The sequence below is a fragment of the Artemia sp. Qi Xiang Cuo genome, chromosome 3 (genome assembly GCF_049724085.1).
Source record: "Artemia sp. Qi Xiang Cuo chromosome 3, ASM4972408v1, whole genome shotgun sequence".
Classification (NCBI taxonomy): Eukaryota; Metazoa; Arthropoda; class Branchiopoda; order Anostraca; family Artemiidae; genus Artemia; species Artemia sp. Qi Xiang Cuo.
In genome coordinates this window covers 30,641,598-30,665,895 of record NC_142796.1, presented here as the reverse complement: position 1 = coordinate 30,665,895, position 24,298 = coordinate 30,641,598, and the positions used below count along the sequence as shown (strand labels likewise).

Below are 24,298 nucleotides of genomic sequence, written 5' to 3'. Positions count from 1 at the left end.
AACCAAACACTACTGAAATAGTCCAACTCTTGCATTTCAATGAAGGAAATTCAAAATGAACTTTGAAAAATCAAAAAAATGTAACTGTGACAAGTTAAACCACGACCAAACACTACTGAAATATTCCAACTATTGCATTTCAACGAAATAAATTCAAAATGAACTTTGAAAAATCAAGAAAATTTAACTGTGGCAAGGTATACCACAACCAAACACTTCTTAAATATTCCAACTCTTGCATTTCAATGAAAGAAATTCAAAATGAACTTTGAAAAATCAAGAAAATGTAACTGTGACAAGGTAAACCACAACCAAACACTACTGAAATTTTCCAATTCTTGATTTTCAACGAAAGAAATTCATAATGAACTTTGAAAAATCAAGAAAATGTAACTTTGACAAGGTAAACCACAACCAAACACAACTGAAATATTCCAACTCTTGCATTTCAACGATAGAAATTCAAAATGAAATTTGAAATATCAAGAAAATGTAACTGTGACAAGGTAAACCACAACCTAACGCTACTGAAATATTCCAACTCTTGCATTTCAACGAAAGAAATTCAAATGAACTTTGAAAAATCAAGAAAATGTAACTGTGACAAGGTAAACCACAGCCAAAGTGTGTGTGTGTGAGTTTTCGTGTTTGTATGTGTGTGTGTAAGTTTGTGTGTGTGTGTGTGTGTGTGTGTGTGTAAGTTTTTGTGTGCATGTAAGTTTTTGTGCGCATGTAAGTTTTCGTGTGCATGTGTAAGTTTGTGTGTGTGTGTGTGAGTGTAAGTTTTTGTGTGTGTGTGTGTGTGAAGTTTCATCGTGTGTGTGTAAGTTTTGGTGTGTGTATGTAAGTTTTCATGTGTGTGTGTGTGTAAGTTTTTGTGTGTGTGTGTGTGTATGTTTTTGTGAGTGTGTGTAAGTTTTTGTTTGTGTGTAAGTTTTTGTGTAGTCTAATGTGAATTTCAAACATTAAGTCTGGTGGACTAAGACTCCAAATCTGAGCTATAGAATTTCCACCATTCGGGATGGTGGACTAAGACCATAATTCTGAGTTAGTGAATTTCCACCATTCAGGCTGGTGGACTGAAACCCCAATAGTGAGCTAGTGGATTTCCACCATTCAGGCTGGTGGACTAAGACCCCAATTCTGAGCTAGTGAATTTCCACCGTTCAGGCTGGTGGACTGGGACCCTAATACTGAACTGGTGGACTAAGACCTAATTTTCCAACTCTTGCATTTCAATGACAGAAATTCAAAATGAACAAGCCTGAAATAGCAAACTAGTCATCCCAAACTATTGGTTTCAGACAACAAACACCAATGATGGACTAAGAATCCTAGCTCTGAAAAGTTCAAATAGCAAACTACACATCCCAAATCGTAACTTTCTGACAACACACCTATGAAAGGCTATGAAACCTAGCTAATAAAAGCCGGAAATAGCAAATTAACCATCTCAAATCACAAGTTTCAGACAGCACTCACCTATGAACGGCTAAGAAATCCAGCTCGGAAAAGTCAAAAAATAGCAACTGAAAAATCAAGAAAATGTAACTTTGACAAGGTAAACCACAACCAAACACTACTGAAATATTCCAACTCTTGCATTTCAACGAAAGAAATTCAAAATGAACTTTGAAAAATCAAGAAAATTTAACTGTGACAAGGTAAACCATAACCAAACACAACTGAAATATTCCAACTCTTGATTATCAACGAAGGAAATTCAAAATGAACTTTGAAAAATCATGAAAATGTAACTGTGACAAGGTAAACCATAACCAAACACTACTGAAATATTCCAACTCTTGCATTTCAACGAAAGCAATTCAAAATGAACTTTTAAAAATCAAGAAAATGTAACTGTGACAAGGTAAACCATAACCAAACACTACTGAAATAGTCAAACTCTTGCATTTCAAGGAAAGAAATTCAAAATGAACTTTGAAAAATCAGGAAAATGTAACTGTGACAAGGTAAACCATAAACAGACACTACTGAAATAGTCCAACTCTTGCATTTCAACGAAAGAAATTCAAAATGAACTTTGAAAAATCAGGAAATGTAACTGTGACAAGGTAAACCATAACCAAACACTACTGAAATAGTCCAACTCTTGCATTTCAATGAAAGAAATTCGAAATGAAAATTGAAAAATCAAGAAAATGTAACTGTGACAAGGTAAAACAAAACCAAACACTACTGAAATAGTCCAACTCTTGCTTTTCAACGAAAGAAATTTTAAATGAACTTTGAAAATTCAAGAAAATGTAACTGTGACAAGTTAAACCATAACTAACCACTACTTATATATTCAAACTATTGCATTAAAAATAAATATATTAAAATGAACTTTGAAAAATCATGAAAATGTAACTGTGACAAGGTAAACCATAAGCAAACACTACTGAGATATTCCAACTCTTGCATTTCAACGAAAGAAATTCAAAATTAGCTTTGAAAAATCAAGAAAATGTAACTGTGACAAAGGTAAACCATAACCAAATACTACTGAAATAGTCCAACTCTTGCTTTTCAAGTAAAGAAATTCAAAATAAACTTTTAAAAATCATGAAAATGTAACTGTGATAAGGCAAACCACGACCAAACACTTCTGTAATATTCCATCTCTTGCATTTAAACGAAAGAAATTCAAATGAACTTTGAAAAATCATGAAAATGTAACTGTGACAAGGTAAACCACAACCAAACACTACTGAAATATTCCAACTCTTGCTTTTCAACGAAAGAAATTAAAAATGAACTTTGAAAAATCAAGAAAATGTAACTTTGACAAGGTAAACAACAACCGAACTCTACTGAAATATCCCAACTCTTGCATTTCAACAAAAGAAATTCAAATGAACTTTTAAAAATCAAGAAAATGTAACTGTGACAAGGTAAACCACAACCGAACGCTACTGAAATAGTCCAACTATTGCATTTCAACGAAAGAAATTCAAAATGAACTTTGAAAAATCATGAAAATGTAACTGTGGCAAGTTAAACCACAACCAAACACTACTGAAATATTCCAACTCTTGAATTTCAAAGAAATAAATTTAAATGAACCTTGAAAAATCAAGAAAATGTAACTGTGACAAGGTAAACCACAACCAAACACTGCTGAAATATTCCAACTCTTGCATTTCAACAAAGGAAATTCAAAATGAGCTTTGAAAAATCAAGAAAATGTAACTTTGACATGGTAAACCATAACCGAACGCTACTGAAATATTCCAACTCTTGCATTTCAACAAAAGAAATTCAAATGAACTTTGAAAAGTCAAGAAAATGTAACTGTGACAAGGTAAACCACGACCAAACACTACTGAAATATTCCAATTCTTGCTTTTCAACGAAAGAAATTCATAATGAACTTTGAAATATCAAGAAAATGTAACTGTGACAAGGTAAACCACAACCAAACACAACTGAAATAGTCCAACTCTTGCTTTTCAACTAAAGAAATTCAAATGAGCTTTGAAAAATCAAGAAAATGTAACTGTGATAAGGTAAACCACAACCGAACGCTACTGAAATATTCCAACTCTTGCATTTCAACGAAAGAAATTCAAAATGAACTTTGAAAAATCAAGAAAATGTAACTTTGACAAGGTAAACCACAACCGAAAACTGCTGAAATATTCCAACTATTGCATTTCAACGAAAGAAATTCAAAATGAAATTTGAAAAATCAAGAAAATTTAACTGTGACAATGTAAACCACAACCAAACGATACTTAAAAATTCCAACTATTGCATTTCAACGAAAGAAAATCAAATGAACCTTGAAAAATCATGAAAATGTAACTGTTACAAGGTAAACCACAACCAAACACTACTGAAATATTCCAACTCTTGCATTTCAACTAATTAAATTCAATATGAACTTTGAAAAATCAAGAAAATGTAACTGTGACAAGTTAAACCACACCCGAACGCTACTGAAATATTCCAACTCTTGCATTTCAACGAAAGAAATTCAAAATGAACTGTGAAAAATCAAGAAAATGTAACTGTGACAAGGTAAACCACAACCAAACACTAGTGAAATATTCCATCTCTTGCATTTCAATGAAAGAAATTCAAAATGAACTTTGAAAAATCAAGAAAATGTAAGTGTGACAAGGTAAACCACGACCATACACTACTGAAATATTCCAACTATTGCATTTCAACGAAAGAAATTCAAATGAACTTTTAAAAATCAAGAAAATGCAACTGTGACAAGGTAATCCGCAAGCAAACACTACTGAAATATTCCAACTCTTGTATTTCAATGAAAGAAATTCAAAATGAACTTTGAAAAATCAAGAAAATGTAACTGTGACAAGGTAAACCAAAACCAAACACTACTGAAATATTCCAACTCTTGCATTTCAACATAGGAAATTCAAAATGACCTTTGAAAAATCAAGAAAATGTAACTTTGACAAGGTAAACCACAACCGAACGCTACTGAAATAGTCCAACTCTTGCATTTCAACGAAAGAAATTCAAATGAACTTTGAAAAATCAAGAAAATGTAACTGTGACAAGGTAAACCACAACCAAACACTACTGAAATATTCCAACTATTGCATTTCAACGAAAGAAATTCAAAATGACCTTTGAAAAATCAAGAAAATTTAACTGTGACAAGGTAAACCACAACCAAACACTATTGAAATAGTCAAACCCATGCATTTCACTGAAAGAAATTCAAATGAACCTTGAAAAATCAAGCAAATGTAACTGTGACAAGGTAAACCACAACCAAACACTACTGAAATATTCCAACTCTTGCATTTCAACAAAGGAAATTCAAAATGAGCTTTGAAAAATCAAGAAAATGTAACTTGTGACATGGTAAACCACAACCGAACGCTACTGAAATAGTCCAACTCTTGCATTTCAACAACAGAAATTCAAAATGAACTTTGAAAAATCAAGAAAATGTAACTGTGACAAGGTAAACCACCACCAAACACTACTGAAATATACCAACTCTTGCATTTCAACGAAAGAAATTCAAAATGAACTTTGAAAAATCTATAAAATTTAACTCTTACAAGGTAAACCACAACATAACTCTACTGAGATATTACAACTATTTCAATTCAAATAATGAAATTCACAATGAACTTTGAAAAATTATGAAAATGTAACTGTTACAAGGTAAACCACAACCAAACGCTACTGAAATATTCCAACTCTTGCATTTCAACGAAAGAAATTCATAATGAACTTTGAAAAATCAAGAAAATGTAACTGTGACAAGGTAAACCACACCCAACCACTACTGGGTTGGGCTTTGGGGTCCGGAGATAGCATTTGGGGGTGGGGGGGGGTCTTGGGGGCGCCGGGAGGGCCTTTGGGTGCTTGGGGGACATTTGGGGATCGGTGGTGGGCCTTTGGGGTACAGGGAGGGCCTTTAGGGGGGTCGGGGGGGCACTTGAGGACTGATTGGTCCTTTGGGAGCCCGGTGGACCTTTTGGGAACTCGATGGGCCTTTGGGGAGCCCGGGGATGGCCGTTGAGGGTCTGGGTGGGCCTTTGGGGGCCGGGGAGGGCCTTTGGGGCACAGGGAGGGCCTTTGGGTGCCTGGGGGACATTTGGGGACCGGTGGAGGGCCTTTGGGGCACAGGGAGGGCCTTTGGAGGTCTGGGGGCACTTGAGGACCGATTGGTCCTTTGGGAGCCCGGTGGACCTTTGGGGGCCAGGGGGAGGGCCTTGGGGGGTCCGGGGGGCCAGTGGGGAGCCTGGGGGACATTTGGGGACCGGTGGAGGGCCTTTGGAACCCTGTTGGTCCTTTGGGAGCTCGATGGGCCTTTGGGGGACCGGTGGAGGGCCTTTGGGAGTTTGGGGGGCTTTGAGGACCGGGGGCTTCCTTCGGGGTTGGGGTAGGAGGATTGGAACCCTTTGGGGTTGGGTTAGAGGACCTCACAACACTGTTCAAATGAAACTTGTGTATTATAACGACCACACTCAAAACCTCCTCCAAAATCTCTTCAAAAATCTTCTTTTAAAATGTCTCTATCTGTTTCGCCGAAATAGTTCCATAACCTGTCTAAAACGGTTTCGCCCAAATAATCACTAAACGTAAATTCAGCGTGTTCCTTTGTTATTGGCATCTCTGTGCTAACGCATTTCAAATTAATAGGAAACCTTCTCGCGCGCTAAAACAATTCATCGCTAAGATGTTTCTTGCCTAATTGTTTCCATGGCCTTTGGTTATTAATATCCTTTGGAGTTCGACCAAAAGAGTTGTTCCCGAGGCAAAGACATTAATGATATGGATCTATTCCTGGAGAAATGTTTCTATGCGGAAATTTTTAAAGTCTGACAGATGATGTCATTGATTGATTGATCTGTCAAGAAGGGGAAATTAATTTGTTGTTTCTAAGGGGAATTATTGATTCACGATAGGTGAATTGAGGTCGACTGCACAGGTGTTCCAAGGTCGATGTTGTTGTAAGTGCACGCTCTCAGCGAATGTCAAGGTCGTTGTTGTTGTTGTTGACACACTTTGATTACGCAATCAATTTCTCGGAAATCCACTTTCCCTTCGATTACGCAATCAAGTTCTCGGAAATCCACTTTCCCCTCGATTACGCAAACAAGTTCTCGGAAATCCACTTCCCCTTCGATTACGCAATCAAGTTCTCGGAAATCCACTTCCCCTTCGATTACGCAATCAAGTTCTCGGAAATTCACTTCCCCTCGAGTCCTAGATCAATAACATTGTTCCCGTTAGAATTCAATGCACATGTGCAACCTTCACCCCGGAGCTATTACACACAGAAACATCAAATAAATCGATCTTGGAAAAAGAGGTCATTGACCCCATTAACCACGTGTTCCCCCTAATGACTCTATGCCCATATAAGGAGTTCGTTCTGTATTCTATGCCCATATAAGGAGTTCGTTCTGTATTCTATGCCCATATAAGGAGTTCGTTCTGGAGTAGCACCCCCCATTCTACTCCTATCCTACATTACGGATCAGAAATATGGGGGTATCAGCCGGCAAAGCAACTAGAAACCCTTCAACTTCAATATTATAAACGAGTTTTTGGCCTACACAATACAACGCATACGTTAGTTTTAAAAGGTGATCTTGGTATATTTAACCTGAAATTGAAAAGATATACCCAAATCATCAAATTTTGGTTAAGGCTTCTAGAACTTCCCCAGACTAGACTTGCCCGAGCAGCATATGAAGATCTTCTCCTTCAGTGTAACAAAACATCATGAACAGCACAAATCAAAAGGATATTAGATGAGAATGGATTTTCAAGTTCGTGGGAGAAGGGAAAAGGGCCAGAGGATCATGAACAGTTCTTCAAGGAATTTAGTGCAAGACTTGAAGACCAAGAAGTGCAACTATGGCAAGCAGCTGTGTACAAATCTCCGAGTCTTACTTTGTATAGAAGTAAAAGAGAATTTTGGTCAGGAGTTTTATTTCAAGCTGGGATTGCCCATTAAATATTTGAGGATTTGGATTCAGATTCGAGCAAATTGTCTTCCAATTTATACTAAGGTTGCAAGGAAAAAGAGGGAAGGTCCGGAGGCCGGATGTAGTTGCTTGAGATGTGGGGAAAATGATTATGGGTTGGGCCATTTCCTCCTCCGGTGTAAGCAACTATCTCATTTAAGGGGATTAATTATCCAGGAGGGGGAAGATACGCTGCTTTGTGAGTTAATGAGGTCTAGAACTCCCCGTTATATTGTGGCAGTAGGAAATTTTGTATTGATGGGAAGGATGTCAAATGAAGTGCAATTTTTCTTTAGTATTTGTCTTTTTGTATATGGCTTTAATTGGCTTTTAAATACAGATTATTATTATTATTATCCGCGTTGTTTTAGTCTTTCATCTTTTTCTTTCTACTGGCCGCTGTCTCGTTTGTTGTCTTTTCATTGAGTTTTCTCAATCTTTGTTTTTTGAAAACGAACAGAAATTGCCACAAACAAAAGTAAGGTTACCACCCCTCTACACCATCTAAGGTCAGAGTGTCAGTTGTGCGCTACTGATATTAAATAAAAAAAGAGTTTTTTAAAACTAAAACTAAGGAGCAATATTAAAACTTAAAACGAACAGAAATTATTCCGTATATAAGAGGGGCTGCCCTTCCCAACACTTGCTCTTTACACTAAAGTCTTAAATTTCTCTAAAAATACTTCAAATTCAACGGTCCTTGTGTTTGAGCAGTCTTTCATAAAGAATTGTGACCAAAAGGCAAAATTTGCGTTGGAACCTTTTCTTCTGCAAAAACTCGAAACTTGACTGCAAATACCGAAACTTGACTTTTTATGGCTGTGGCACACAAACTAAAATAAAAGGCGGTTCTTACAGAAGCAATATGTTATCTACACTATTGTAATGTAATGGTGCTGGCACCACTTATTGTAATGAAACCAACACTGGCACCACTTTATTAGTGTGGTAATTGCCTTGCGGCCGCCACTATTGCAATTTATGTGTATAGGGTATGGTAACACCCTATTACAGTATACCCTGTTTGAGGGTATGGGAACGTGATCGAACAACCTACGGGGCCAAACTCTCGGCCACGGGTGCCACCATATGGGCCACCGCTTATATCTCTAGCTATCTCTTTCGAGGGTAAATGGGACCCCCTGTCGATATACCAATGATAATATTTCTCGCGAACTCTTTTCCTACCCTGCCTGGGTTCACGGAAAATAATCTAAGATTATTGTAGAAAATACCTCGCTTGTATTCCTTCGACGTCTTTAACAAAACATTTATATCTATCACTCCGAACTAAACTCTCAACAAAGACTCTGAACATGAACTCCCCAAACAGAGTCTCAATATAGACTAAAATAAAATCACCACTTCTGTACATAGAAATTTTGTAGGGGTGGACCCTGGATTGACCCTAGCATATCCTATAAATGAAAGCTACAAATTCAAAGGGATTTTGAATAATATTATCTTTCAATGGCTCAGATCAGGAAGACAAAAATAGAATTTAGCTTGAAAGCTTACTTATTGCAAAACCACTAGCTTATCTCCTCCCTCCTAAGCTTTTTCGTTTTACTGTAGTTTTGTAATTTTCCCACTGGGTCTTGGACCTCTTTGCCCCCCCCCCCTGAGCTCTTTTTCTTCTCGTAATTTTGTAATTCTCCGATTATTTTATTTTTCGCCACTGCAGGCTGAATCTGCCAATTTTGTCTCTTTTTAGTATTCATGCTTTCATTTCTACTTTTCTCAAATTTTTCAATCGCGCAAATTAAATCATCATTAAATATGAATTGGACTCCAGTGTCCACTATCTTCGACTGCACCTCTTTATTGTAGTTCCTTTTAATATTTCTTTCCTCTTTTTTGGCTTTCTTTGCTCTTGCCGAAGTATTAAATAAATCTTTGTGAAATGGGAACTGAATTCCCACATTTGGTTTTTCATATTGCAACAAAATTTCTCGACCTGTACGAGGAAAAGCGCATACAATAAATTTCTTCTCATTTTTCTCTGGCGCAATGAGCGTTTTACCTTGGTATGTACTTGTCGGTGTCTCATTTTCCGTAAAAGTGTTCTCAAGTTTTCAGTTTTCTGAAAATTATAATCAATTTCGCACGTCTTATTTTTAACATTATCTGGCCTAGCTACTTCCGCAACCCTTTTTTCCGGATTATCCATATTTCGAACTGGAATATCAAGCACTTCGTTTTTTCGACAGGGGGTCTTAGCCTCCAATTTTGTTTAATGGGCCGGTGCACCTTCCCCCCTTGTCAACGAAGTTGCATATTTTTCTGTCTTAGCACTTAATGTCTGGCAGTTTTCATTTTCTCGTGATTGATCCTTAGACAAATTATTATGGCTATCCGACAGCCTACAAGTTAGTTGTGATAAATCTCACTTTCTGGAATTTCCCAGCGGGCTTCTATTAGGCCTATCATGGTTTTTTAAACTCTCGGTTATCTCTCTCCTTCTTCTTTCAAGCTATTCTATCATTCTCCTCTTTTCGTTCTCCGGCTATTTTTTCAGCTTCCATATTAGCCTTTCTAAGGGTTCCTGTAGTCGTTCCTAACTCCTCTCTATCTCTCTTAATTTCGCCTATTTCAGCCTGTGTTTTTTCCATATATTAGCGGTTTTTGTTTTGGCTACCTCTTTTCTTTGTTCTCTTTCTTTTCTGTCAATATTGTGTCATATCTACATGACTACTTTTTCGCGACCCCCTGCTGAACCTTGAGCTCCTACTACCAGTATTTCCACTTCAAATTTTTGAAATCCCTAAAAGGATGGTGGGAAATCCCTAGAAATCCCCATTTTCAACACCTAAATCCCAATAGGGTTCCCTATTTTCTTACGTATTTCCAAATCACTAGTAAAGCCTTGTTATACTGATTTTTAATAGCAATTGTTCAAGATGACTTATTTTGCAACTCAAGACCTCTACTTTTACCAAGATATATTCTTTTGACGTTTAAGCAATGCTTTGTATTTATCGACTAGTTAAGTTCGGTTTTGACTAATAGATTCGGGTGCCACGTTTTGGATTCTTGACAATATGAATATATATTTTTTTTCTTTGCTATTACTTTTTCCTTCTCTATTGTTGTTTTAGCAACACCCCCGTTTTTATTTGAATTGGCACGATGGATTGACATTAATGATATTCAGCCGGTAGCTTTTTCAAGTATTATTTTTGTTTTGCCTAATTTTCATTTTGGGTTGTGTTGCATTAATAAAATGTTTAAAAAGTGAAAAAGTTATCTGTCGAAAGATCTATCAGATTAAGACTGAAGATATGAACTTTAAGGATAGGAAGTTACTTAAGATGTACTTTGAGCAAGCCTCACACAGAAAGGGTAAAAAATAAAACAATACTTGTTCATTGTTCACATACATGTAGTAAGGTGCGATGAGGCGCACTGAATGGTGGAAGACGAGTAAGAAAAACAGATTTCAATTCTGTTTTCTATTACGCAGGACCAAATCAAAGGGCTTAATCGGCTGTGTCAGTGCGTCAATTGATATGGTGGTGAAAATAAATATTTATTTTATATAGTTATTTTCAGTACTTTGGGTTATATGGTCGCACTGCTTATCATATCAGTGTGAACAATCCATCAGTTGCCTCTAAAAAAATAAAAATAAAAATCTATTTTTAGTCAAAATCAGATTTAACACCTTGATCCTTTTGTTTCCGCTGGTAGCTGAAGCCCTGACTCTTTTCATGTCCAGCAGTGGGTACTCGTCTCCAAAAATCCACGAGGAACTTTCTTGGGCCCAATTCATACCATATTCTGCTTTTAGAATTCCACATAACGTTACCGTTTACAACTTGTTCCGTCTGTCCGTCATTATGATTTTTACTGCGCTAAAAAACCTTTCTCGGCGACAACGTTTGAGAAAGGAAGACAAAGCACAAATATTACGGCCGATTTTAGATTTGCGTATACCTGGTTCCGGAAGTTTGCTGACTACACTCCTGTTCGATTTTGTTTCCATCCCATGATACTTTCCAATGCTTTCGAACAAAGGGTTGGAGAGAACCGGGCCGTAATTATTGATCTGATAAGGGGTCAACCATTTCTGCATATTTGTAAATGTTTCCGTTGAGACTAAATCAAGTTTGGATCTGCTGCATAGCTTCTACGTAAAAAGATTGTGCAGCTCTGATGATCTTTTAAACTGCACCATGGGGCACACCAGGATTTGATTTCAGTGTCAAGAGACAGACCTGCCCATTTGGACCCAAGTAAATACCTTCAAGGGGAAGGTAACACTTGGGAAATTCAATTAAGTTGGAATGCATTCGTTGACTTTACATAGTCCTTCTTCAAGTCTTGGTTTAATAGAGCAGTACCTCTGCACCTTTGACTCTAAGGGTCCCTAATCTGCACCTTTACCAGGTTTTCTTCATATGATTAGTAGTGTTAAAAGAATTTTGGACTCGTCTTCTCTTGATTTCTAGGTAAATTTAGATGTTATTGTCGTCGTCTCCTAGAAGACTCTATCCAGCATAGGCATGCATTCAAACAAAATACACTTCCAAATCGACTGTGCAAAAGATCCTTAGCTCCCTTTATGGCGCGTCCAGGCTATCATGTTTCTGGAAAAATGGGACAAAAAATAATTCCGTCCCATTTTCCTTTTCTGGTCCGAAAAAGATTTTCTAGGGCCGAAACCCTACAAATTCCTTTAAAAAATTCAGGGGACTTGTAAAAAATCCCTAAATAAAAAGTTTGCCCCTAAAATACCTCAAAAATCCCCTTTTTAGGGGGGAAATACCTAGAATGGAAACACTGCCTACTACTTCTGCTGCTTCACCTACTTTGATTCTCCTTATCGTTATATCCTCTAATTCATTTTCTGAATCCGTTCGTTCCATATCTGTATTATCTCTGACCAACACTATTTCAAAATTCAGCTAACATAAAAAAACTTCTTATATTCGCATGAAAATAATTTATCGAATGTCAAACTTCCGGTCTTCTCGTTAAAAATTGTTATGTCTCAACTAGCCAATTATTTTTGCACGCTAATTAGTTGCGCGATATATTGATTCGTAATATTTTATTATATTCCAACTAGGCTACGCCCATTCAGACGTTTGCAATATTTTTACTTGAGTCCGTCTTTTTCCCGCAGTTTTTTTTTTTATATATAATCACAGTAAGCTACTGTGTAGGTTAAATTAAATAATCTCTTCGGAAAACACGAAGTCTTTTAGCTATCTTCTGATAACTTTCCTTAACTAGCTGCCACCAAATATTGTAATGTAATGGTGCTGGCACCACTTATTGTAATGGAACCACTTATTGTAACGCTGGCACCACTTTACTGGAGTGGTAATTGCCTCGTGGCCACCACTATTGCAATGTATAAATATAGGGTATGGTAATACCCTGTTTGAGGTTATGGTAACGTGATCGAACAATCTACAGGACCAAACTCTCAGCCACAGGTGTCACCACTAATATCTCTTTGGAGGGTAAATGGGCCCCCCCTGTCGATATACTAGTAACAATATTTCTCGCGAACTCTTTACCTACCCTGCCTGGGTTCGTGGAAAATAATATAACACGGTTGTAGAAAATAACTCACTTGTATTCTTTCGACGTCTTCAACAAAACATATATCTATTACCCCGAACTAAAATCTAAAGAAAGACTCTTAACATGAACTGGCCATAATTTTGTAATTCTCCGATTATTTTATTTTTCGCCACTGCAGGCTGAATCTGCCAATTTTGTCTCTTTTTAGCATTCATCTTTTCATTTCTACTTTTCTCAAATTTTTCAATCGCGCAAATTAAATCATCATTAAATCTGAATTGGACTGCAGTGTCCACCATCTTTGATTGCACTTGTTTATTGTCGTTCCGTTGGATATCTCTTTTCTCTTTTTTGGCTTTCTTTGCTCTTGCCGAAGTATTAAATAAATCTTTGTGAAATGGAATTGAATTCCCACATTTGGTTTTTCATATTGCAACAAAATTTCTCGTACCTTACGAGGGAAAGCGCGTACAATATATTTCTTCTCATTTTTCTCTGGCACAATGAGCGTTTCACCTTGGTATGTACTTGTCGGTGTCTCATTTTCCGTAAAAGCGTTTTGAAGTTTTCAGTTTTCTGAAAATTATAATCAATTTCGCACGTCTTATTTTTAATATTATCTAGGCTAGCCACTTCCAAATCCCTTTTTTTCCGGATTATCCATATTTCGAACTGGAATATCAAGCACTTCGTTTTTTCGACAGGGGGTCTTAGCCTCCAATTTTGTTTTATGAGCCGGTGCACCTTCCCCCCTTGTCAACGAAGTTGCATATTGTTCATTCTTAGCACTTAATGTCTGGCAGTTTTCATTTTCTCGTGATTGATCCTTAGACAAATTATTATGGCTATCCGACAGCCTACAAGTTAGTTGTGACAAAATCTCACTTTCTGGATTTGCTCAACGGGCTTTTATTAGGCCTATCATGGTTTTTTAAACTCTCGGTTATCTCTCTCCTTCTTCTTTCAAGCCATTCTATTATTTTCCTCTTTTCGTTCTCCGGCTATTTTTTCAGCTTCCATATCAGCCTCCATTTATCTACAGGACCAAACTCTCAGCCACAGGTGTCACCACTAATATCTCTTTGGAGGGTAAATGGGCCCCCCTGTAGATATAAAAATAGCGGTATTTCTCGTGAACTCTTTACCTACCTTACCTAGGCTCCGGGAAAATAATACTACACGGTTGTGGAAATAGCTCACTTGTATTCTTTCGACGTCTTCAACAAAACATATATCTATCACCCCGAACTAAAATCTAAAGAAAGACTCTGAACATGAACTCGCCATAATTTTGTAATTCTCCAAATTTATTTTTCGCCACTGCAGGCTGAATCTGCCAATTTTGTCTCTTTTTAGTATTCATGTTTTCATTTCTATTTTTCTCAAATAAAATATGTCTCTCGCCAAAAAAAAGTCTCTATGTAGACTAAAATAAAATCACCACTTCTGTACATAGAACTTTTTGTAGGGATGGACCCTGGATTGACCTTGACCAATCCTGTAAATGACAGCTACAAATTGAAAGGCATTTTGAATAATATTATCTTTCAATGGCCCAGACTAGGAAAAAGAAAAATAGAATACAGCTTGAAATCTTACTTATTGCAAAACCACTAGCTTAGCAACGAGACTTTAACTTATGGTTGAAAATTACACTATAGGCAAATCTAAGTTCAAACCGATACGGGATGGGGGGAGGGGACCTAGCCTGATATTCCATGACAGCCCAACTGAAGTAGGCTAAGCTATATGTGAATTTAACACATTTATGGTCTTACAGGCATACCCCGCAGGTAGTAACCCCAATGGGGATACCATATTACCATGTGAAGCTCAATAAGCTACCGCTTGATTTTTCGCCGCCCTATGAAATTTCTGTGGCCCCCTAAGTCATATTTACCGGGAGAAGACCTTTCAAACCAATATGAGATGGGGAGGGGTCCCTAGCCCGACATTCCTAATATGCCGACTGAAGAAGGCTAAGCTATGTGTGTGTTGTGTCTTTTCTTGGTTTTAGCTCTGTTTTATCAAACAGTCTTTTTCATTGGATTATCGAGTATTTTATCGTATTGGTATCTGGAGGTAAGAATACACAACGTCATACCCATACAAAGAAAGGAGTGGGAATTTCCATTAGATTGGAAGAAACTTTTGTTAGAAATATTTTTGCCTCAATTGCAGCCCTTTCGTGTTTTTGACTACAAATTGACTGCATGTTTTTACTGTGATTTGACGAGTGTTTTTTTTTTTTTTCCTACTACGAGTTAACAGTATGCTAATAATGAGATAAATATAACTACTATTACTAACTACTCACTGCAGCACCAAGCCGCCTGAGGCCAAAACAGGTACACATACTCCTCCTCCATCCCAAACTAATTAAAACCTGCCTCTTCACACCCTCCTAAGAAGTTCCCATTTTCCTTAAATCTTTCCTTACGATAGGCAACTACAGGAATATATATATATAACATATATGAACATATATATAACATATATATATATATATATATATATATATATATATATATATATATATATATATATATATATATATATATATATACAGTAATTATAGCAAATCTTTCCTTACGAAGTTAGCAATTATAAGGGATTTTAAACTATTTAAGTTTGAGGGCAACCCAACTCCCTATCCAAAATAATATAAACTTTCTTACAGACTGAGTGGCTGACTTGGCATCTTTATACAATAACAGCATCTGGTCAGAAAGTATTCCATAAGATGAGCTCCAATTCTTCCGAGTTTTCTTACCATTTTCTGTTATTTTCGTTTTGCTTAATTGTCCTTGTCGAATTACTTTCTGGAATAAAAATACAATTAAATGACAAATCCGAAGTGTGCATTTTCAAACAATGATGGGAAAAAAAAGTCGACAAATAAGGTAACACTAGCACTCTCAATTACGCGGTCGCTCAAATTTCCCATCATCCCACCGGACATCCAAGATGGCGTTTTCATAAAGGAGCCCTTCGTATGAATCAGGAAGGGGTTCAGTACAGGGCCAGATATAGGGGGAGGGCAAGTAAAGGTAAGCCCCCGGGGCGGCAAAACAATTTAAAGAGAAAATTAGGAAGACAAACTTCACGAAAGAAGAACTAATTCAGAGTTTGAAGTTATCTAAATCACAATACCCAAGTGTTTTGTCAAGCATAGTTAGACGTTTTCAGTAGCCTCCCTTTTCTTTTGCTCCTTCTTGTTTTTCTGGCCTGTCTCTCTTGTTTTCATTTAGGATTCATTTTTGCATTGAGATGATAGAGCGAAGTAATGGGCGTGGCTACGACGGTTGTCTGTTGCCCAGCTAGGTAGGTCCCCTCGTTAGTAGTTTTAAGAGTTTCCAGTGGAACCAATTCCCAAAAACGAAAGAAGGCAACGAGTTTACTGTTTTTTAATGATGATATATTCATACAAAATATATTCCAGTATATGTCTAGTGACACTTTATTTCGTTTAATCAGTTGCAATAAAAGTCAAATTTACGAAATTACTCCATGTTGAAACAGTTTTGTAACAAAAGTGATAAGCTTTAAGCTGCAGAAACTAATATTATTTGTTCCCAGGCAAAGTAAGCATAATCATAGCTTTGCCAACATTTTTGTTTAATACACATTTAACGCTTGAGTGACTCAGTGCCAATGAAAAAGGCGAATAAAAGTTTTTCTAACAGCTAAAAGCCACCGTAATTGGCATTGTGGCTAGTCTTAATTGACGGATAGTAATCTATCTTTCACCATCCTACTCAGCTCCCAGCTTTCACAACTTGCTAAGATTGGGCAAGAAGAGCACCATCCCCATCATGCTTCTATGATCAAATCCCCAAAACCACCATACTATCATAGTCATTTATTAACATATATAAACAAATGTCACCCCCTGACATTTGTTTATATATGTTAATAAATGACTATGATAGTATGGTGGTTTTGGGGATTTGATCATAGAAGCATGATGGGAATTGTGCTATCCTTCCTCTATCTTGGAGATTTGTCAAAGCTAGGACCCGAGAAGGAAAATATAAGATAGATCACTACCTTACCTGGAGACAGCTGAGACAAGACAGTTCCTATTTGATAGAAGATGAAGGTAGCAGGGGTGTAAGGAGGCTATTCGTAAACATATTATGGAAGTGAAAAAAAAAATTGACTGCAAAAGGGAAAGAAGTTATGGACAAAGAGAATCGAGAATTGATATGGATGAAAGCTCTCAGTAGACACAACCAGCATTTTTTTGGGGTAATCTTCATCTCTGGGCATTAGCATTAATAAGGCAAATATGTAGCAGTTCATGATAACAAATCTGTAAGTAAGGAGCGACTCGGCTGCTTTAATCGAAACTCTAAAAAACAGAATTTTGACAACAATACATACATCAAAAGAATTGAATTTTTATGCTAATTTCAAACATACAAAAATTCCTTAAGTTTAATGTTACCAGTCAAAAGCTAAGAGCCTGAAAAAATTGCCTGATTTTCAAAAAAGGGGAGAAACACCTACTAAAGGTCAAGGAATCTTAATGAAAAGCGCACCATCACATTCAATCTATCAGAGAACCCTACAGTAGAGGTTTTTAGGTCTTATCTGCAGAAATGTGGAATATTATAATGTTTTTTCAAGAAGAAAGAGACCACTGGTGCGTGTTTAATTACTTTTTTCGTTTTTTCTCCCCAGAGATGATCGTCTCGAACTAAAGATCCTAGAAAATTGGTAGAGTGCTCATTCGAATGGAAATTAAAAGTTCTAGTGCTCGATTTCAGTGACTAAAAACACTGGAGTACAACTAGCTTTCCTCCCACGCCCCTTTTCCCCAAAGTTATCAGATCAAAATTTTTAGATAGCCATTTGATTAGCATAGGTGAAAGGTCCAATAGCTATGCCTCTTGGGATGACATAGATTTCGGTGGAGGGGGATTTTTTCACAGGAAGAATTTTCCGTTGAGAGGGAAGTTTCCAGAGGGAAATTTTCGAGGGAAATTTTTAAAAAATGATAATTTACCGGAATCCCCATTCCAAAATTCTAGGGTGAGTTTTGGTACAGATCGGTTACCTTTAGAGCCTCAAAGTAAGAGAATTTAACTTTGAAGTTTTCAGTCCAACCCAAAACCCTATACATTAAAGCAAATACACCTGCATGAGCATATTTGTTCTCAAAGCACTGCGATGAAAGAGAACACGATCAAGAATACAGGAGAGAGGAAGAGAGTGAGTGAGTGAGTGAGGGAGGGAATAAGGGGGCGGAAGAGAAGGAAAAATTCTAGTTTTCTATTATTTTGCTTGTTTCAAATAAAACTATGCTAAACTAGCAGAACACTGTCTACGTTTTAACAAAAACAGAAGACTCTGAATAAAAAAGGACTTGTAACCCTAACACTGCTGTGAAGGGCTTTAACTAACACTATTTAGTCTTTTTCTAGGGAGAGGGAAGGAGACCATCATCCAGAAGCTTTGTTCAGATACCGGGTGAGCAGAAAACGCTCTGTCCTGCTGCAAGTACAAGTAAGTGAGTACAAGAGAGGGGATGAGGACTGGCAAATCAAAGTAACCTAAACCGAGTAGCCTACAGCTTTTCTTTATTCTGATGTTAATTTTAACCATTTCTATATCTCCCCTACTTCTGTGTTTCTATATCTCCCTATTTATGCTGCCTCTTTATTGCCATTATGTATGTTTTTTATATCTTAAGTTACTCATCCGAGTTCTTAGTTATGTCTATATGATATGTTCTTTTAAGGATTCAGAAGCATGGACTAAGATTAACAAAAACTTACCAGGTAAGGTAATTGTGTTGTATCTCTTGGTAGACTAGCCGTTTTTTGTACTTGTTCTCCTCGATTGATACTTAATTGAAATCTGTAAAAACAAATATTGATTTTAATTGTTTCGTTAGCGTTATTCACGTTTAAATGGATACAATAAATAACCAGAAGATTTATTTTCTTCATGCTTTTTTCCAGATCTGATTGGGGTAATGGCGGTCAGAGAGTAATGCCGGTCACTATAATTTCTCGTAAAGTGGATAACACAGATTCATACCGATTGGTGCTGCTGTCTCAAGACAGTTTATGAAAGTACTACAGGAGCGCACGCCATCTTTCCAGTCTTAGTTTGCCGGTTGTGTAAGAAAGACTGTTTTGACATTTCACCTTATAAGACAGACAATAGTTTAATACACTATTAGCTCTTTCTGTTTATATTTCACGGAACGAGACTCATTTCACGGAACAAAAACATTAAAGTTATGCGTGCAATGAGTTCAGGAGGGCTTTATGTTCCACCAATGTTCATATTTTTTCGAGCTCGAATATCCCCACTCTTAGAAAAAATGGACCACCTGAATCAGTTCACTCATGCTCTAAGACAGGCTGGATCAATGAAGAACTGTTCGTTGTTCGATTAAAACATGTTGCTCAGTTTACTCATGCTAGCAATGACAACAAAATGCCTCTTATTCTGGACAACCATTCCACTCATTGCTCAGCTGAAGCCTATGATATTTGTAGGGAGAAAGGGAATGTTATGGTGTCACTACCGCCCCATACAACACACAGGCTTCAGCCTCTGGATGTATTATTTTACTAGCCCTTGAAGGCTGCTTACAAAAGGGAATATGATTTGTTCATGAAGACCAGGAACTTAGTGAAAATAACCCCTTACGATGTAGCAGGGATATTCTATAGGGCTTATTCACCAGTTGCTACGATTGCAAAAGCAACAAGTGGGTTCAAAAACACTGGGATTCATCCTCTTAATCAAAAAGTTTTCACAGATAAGGATTAAAGATAAGGATAAACGCCTGTTTGTGTGGACGTTTCCTTGAAAGCTACTGCAAACCAAGTCATCGCAGAAGTAGACCGATACGAAGTCACGATTGAACAAAATTTAGAATCCTCTGTCCAACTTAATAAAGTTCAAATTCAGCCTAACACACAAATTAAAGTGTCTATACAAGAGATTTCTCCTCTACCTGGATGCAGTAGTTGGGCTGATGTGCCAAAAAAGGAGCATGACAAAATCAACATTCTCAGATCTCGAGTTCAATACCGATGAAAATCCTGCTTCAAGAAAAAAAAAACGAGAAGAAAAAGAAACCGAGATCAAGGAAAAACTAAAAAGGAAAGAAGAAAAGAACCAAAGAACCAAGGGAGTAAATAAAGAATTTAATGGAGAAAAGGAAAAGCCTGCTGTTACTCAAAGAAAAATGCAAAAGTGAAGCAAAAGAAAATGAACAGGAAACTTTTTGAAGCTGACTCCGACACTTCAATTGATGAGGAAAACATTTGTGAAGGCGAATGAAAAAGTGAGCTATGTTCGACAGAAATGGGTAAAGAAACCTGTTTCTACTGCGAAGACACCAGGAAAGATGGAGAAATATAATATCAGTGCACTTCTTGTACATTATGGGCACATCCAGAATGTTCTGGATGAGATACTTCTGAGGGGTATTTATGTAACATGTACTCCAAAAAGTAAAATTGACTTAAAGTTCTTAAAGTTCATAAGTTATGTAAATACATTGGCCTTTAAATTTTGTAAGCCTGTTGTAGTATGGAAAGATGTTTTTTCCAAATAATTGATTTCTAATTATGTCCATACTTTCAATTACGGTTTTATTATTTCCTAAATACGAAATAATGTAATGATAACATAATGATTTCAGTTTAATGTATTTATGTCATTGAAATTCTTTAAGAGAAGAAGAAGATTTTATTTGAATAAATCAACATAACAAAAAAACATATACCCCCAACAGAGAGCAAAGCTCGTAAAATTGGGTATTAATAATAATAATAAAAAAAAAAATAAAAAAAAAAAAAAAAAAAAAAAAAAAAAAAAAAAAAAAAACATTTCCTCATCATAACAAAAGAGAGAAAGAAAAAAAAACCTGGTTAAAGAAAAAAACAAAAAACATAACAAACATAAAGAAAACAAACGCTGGACAAGTGAGGCATGGAAAGCTATCCCAACATGGGTAACAAATATAAACAAAAAAAAAAAATAATAATAATAAAAAAATTTCTATTCCACCATCACAGGTCAATACATAATTTTAATATTTTCTTCCTTAGAACTGATATTTGCCGAAATGACTCAATTTGAATTCTATCTTTCAGCCTATATTTATTTGAAATAAATGGTATTTGGTATCTAATTGAAAATCTAGATCTTTCACAATTAACAAAGGGAATTCGATATGTTCCAGAACACCTAAGAGCCGAAGGAGGGGGCAGAATCAACAGAGATTTTTCATAAAAATAACTACTAGGATCTTGTATTTTAAAATGCCATATTGATATATTAAGTTCTCTTATATGTTTCAGATCTAATAAATTCAAGAAAAGAAATAATGTTTCAGTTTCCGATGCATCTCTAAGTTTTGATGGACGATGTAAAAAATTTCCAAGTATTCTCACTGCTTTATTTTGAAGGATCTGTAGGGGTTTTATATGCGTCCAAAAAGTATTTAAATAAATAATTGTGCAATAATTTAAATAAGGAGCAATCAAAGAATGATAAATTATTTTTAAAATTGAAAATGGAAAAACATGTTGCAAACGATACATAGACCCAATATTTTGCGAAAGTTTCACCCTTAAATGATCAATATGAGTTTGAAATGACAAAAGGGGATCAATAAAAACTCCTAAATAACGATACGATTGAACTCTACGTATTTTATGCTCACCAACTTGAAGCTCCTGACATGAAATTTTTTTAGTAGCACGTTTTGAATGACCAAAAACCATAAATTCAGTCTTCTTAAAATTCGGTAATAAATAATTAGAAACAAACCATCGATTAACTGAACTAACAGTGTTAAACAGATTTTGAATCAATGTAGATGAATCCTTCGCTTTAACAGAAACAGCTGTGTCATCTGCAAATAAAATTGCAAGACCATTATTTCCCTGCAAACATCGTGGGAGATCATTAATATACATCAAAAATAAAAGTGGACCTAATACCGATCCTTGTGGGACACCAATATCTTCAAGATCATTTAAACTAGACAAATGTCCATCAACATCTACCACGATTTTACGTCCATAAAGGTATGATCTTATTATATCTAGTCCTTTCCCTCTTATACCGGAATTTTCCATTTTATCAAAAAGAATTTCATGGTTTAAAGTGTCAAATGCTTTTTTAACATCATAAAAAACAGTAGATACATGATAATTACTATCTAAGCAGTCATTTATTTCTAATACAAGAGCTGCAACTGCTTGTTCCGTCGAATGGCCTGCCCTAAATCCAAACTGATGTTTGGTAAAAAAATTTATTTTATCTAGATAATTAGTAATCCTTCCTTTTAAAATTTTTTCCAATACTTTAGACAATGGTGATAAAATTGCAATAGGACGATAATTATTTGTATCAGATTTATCTCCTTTTTTATGCAATGGTATTACACGTGCAATTTTCCATCTTTTAGGAAATGTACCTGAGAAAATACATAAATTTAAAATATGAAGCAATGGTTCAAATATTTCACCTGCAATATTTTTTAACAAATTAGTTGAAAGTTCATCATATCCCAATGAATTACCATTTTTTAAATTCTTAATGACCTTTTGAAATTCTGCAAAAGTAACCGGGGCCATAAATATGCTCGTATCTTCAGTGGGCGGTAGATATTTTTTATGCGACCTTGGTGACGAAAGGTCAATTTCTCCTGAAACAACAGATGATCCAATACTAGCAAAATATTCACTAAACTTCTTAGCAACAGCTTGTGGTCCTCTAAATTCTTTACCATTAATATCAAATAACACTTCAGGGTGTAACAACTTTTTATTTCTTCCAATTTTATCTTTAATCAAACTCCAAGTTTTTCTAGGGGAATCTGAATTTCGAAAAGAATTTTTATAATAAAGTCTTTCACTTACTCTAAGGATCCTTACCAGCATATTCTTATAATTTTTAAAACGCGTGATATTTATTTCCGTGGGATATTTTATTCTAATTTTATATAAACGATTTTTCTCATTAATAGATCTCAAAAGTGATTCATTTATCCAAGGTTTTTTTGGGGTAAGTTTCTTTCCTCTCGGGCTTTTATATGGGCAAAAAAGATCAAGCTTTTCATTCATAATATAATAAAATTTATCTAATGATTGGTTCGGATCCTTCTCATCAATTACAGGACTCCAATCAACATCACCAAGCCCTTCTTTTAACCTTAACACATTTTTATGTGAAAAATCTCTACGCTTGGTTTGATTTTTTTTATTATGCGGAAAATTTATAAGAAAATCAGACATAATTATACAGTGGTCAGATGAATCATCAGGAATAATAAATGTATTAACAGCACTATAAGGTGAAAAAATATTATCAATAAGTGAAAATGATGTATCAGCTATTCTAGAGGGCACAAAACATACGGGGTTTAGTCCATAAGATAGTGGGTCCTCCAAAAACTGCAAAATATTTCTATCTATTCTATTCTGATCTGCAGATAGGAGTTTCATTAAATCAATATTAAACTCACCCATAACTAAATAAGGAGTATTAAGACTAGCTAATTTATCCAACATACTTTCAAAATGATTTTTAAATTCTATCTGGCTGGATGACGGAGTACGGTAAATAACTGCAATTAAAAGCTTCCGATTATTTGGAAAAGAGCATTCAACTACACAAGATTCAAAAATCATTTCAATATTCATTGGCAAAAAATCAATCCTTATGCGTGCTGGTATGCAATTTTTAATCAAAACACCTAGACCCCCTTGTTTTTGTCTTTTCCGACCGATGTGAAAAAATTGGTAATCTTTTACATGTATATTTTCAATTGAAAAATCATCTAACAAAGTTTCACATAGGCCTAATATATCTGTATCTGAATCCGACAAAAAAGTTTCAATCACATCCTGCGCAGTCCTCCAACCCCGGCAATTCCAAAACGACATCCTACTCGTATTTACATTTTTTCTTACCAGCTCATTCATAAATATATATTGATTTTTTGGGATATCAAAATTACTAGAAGTATCTTCATCATCACCAGCTACAATAGTTTGAAAAATTGACTGAAATGAAAGAGAATTCCGCTCAAATTCTTTTAACCTTGATGATGTAATTTCACGATTATCTCTATCCATTATAAAATATTAATCCCACGTTAATAGAAACCACACCATGCCCCAAAAGACCAGCAAACCATAATAAAAAATAAAAATTAAAAAAAAAAAAAAAAAAAAAAAGTAATCTCCATTCCAAGTCGTTTTCCCTCAGTACGACTAAACTGCGTAACTTTTAATTTAGAAAAA

General features: G+C 35.8%; 1 protein-coding gene across 1 annotated transcript in view; it reads right to left on the bottom strand.

Moving 5' to 3' along the window:
- Nucleotides 1-24,298, bottom strand: part of LOC148953993 (rho GTPase-activating protein 15-like) — a 149,859-nt gene that overhangs the window by 42,309 nt on the left and 83,252 nt on the right. The window contains exons 6-7 of the mRNA XM_089085728.1: nt 18,794-18,875; nt 15,689-15,832 (exon numbers count right to left, since the gene is read on the bottom strand). Coding sequence (XP_088941854.1) covers nt 15,689-15,832; nt 18,794-18,875 — 226 coding nt within the window. The remainder of the gene's footprint in view (nt 1-15,688; nt 15,833-18,793; nt 18,876-24,298) is intronic.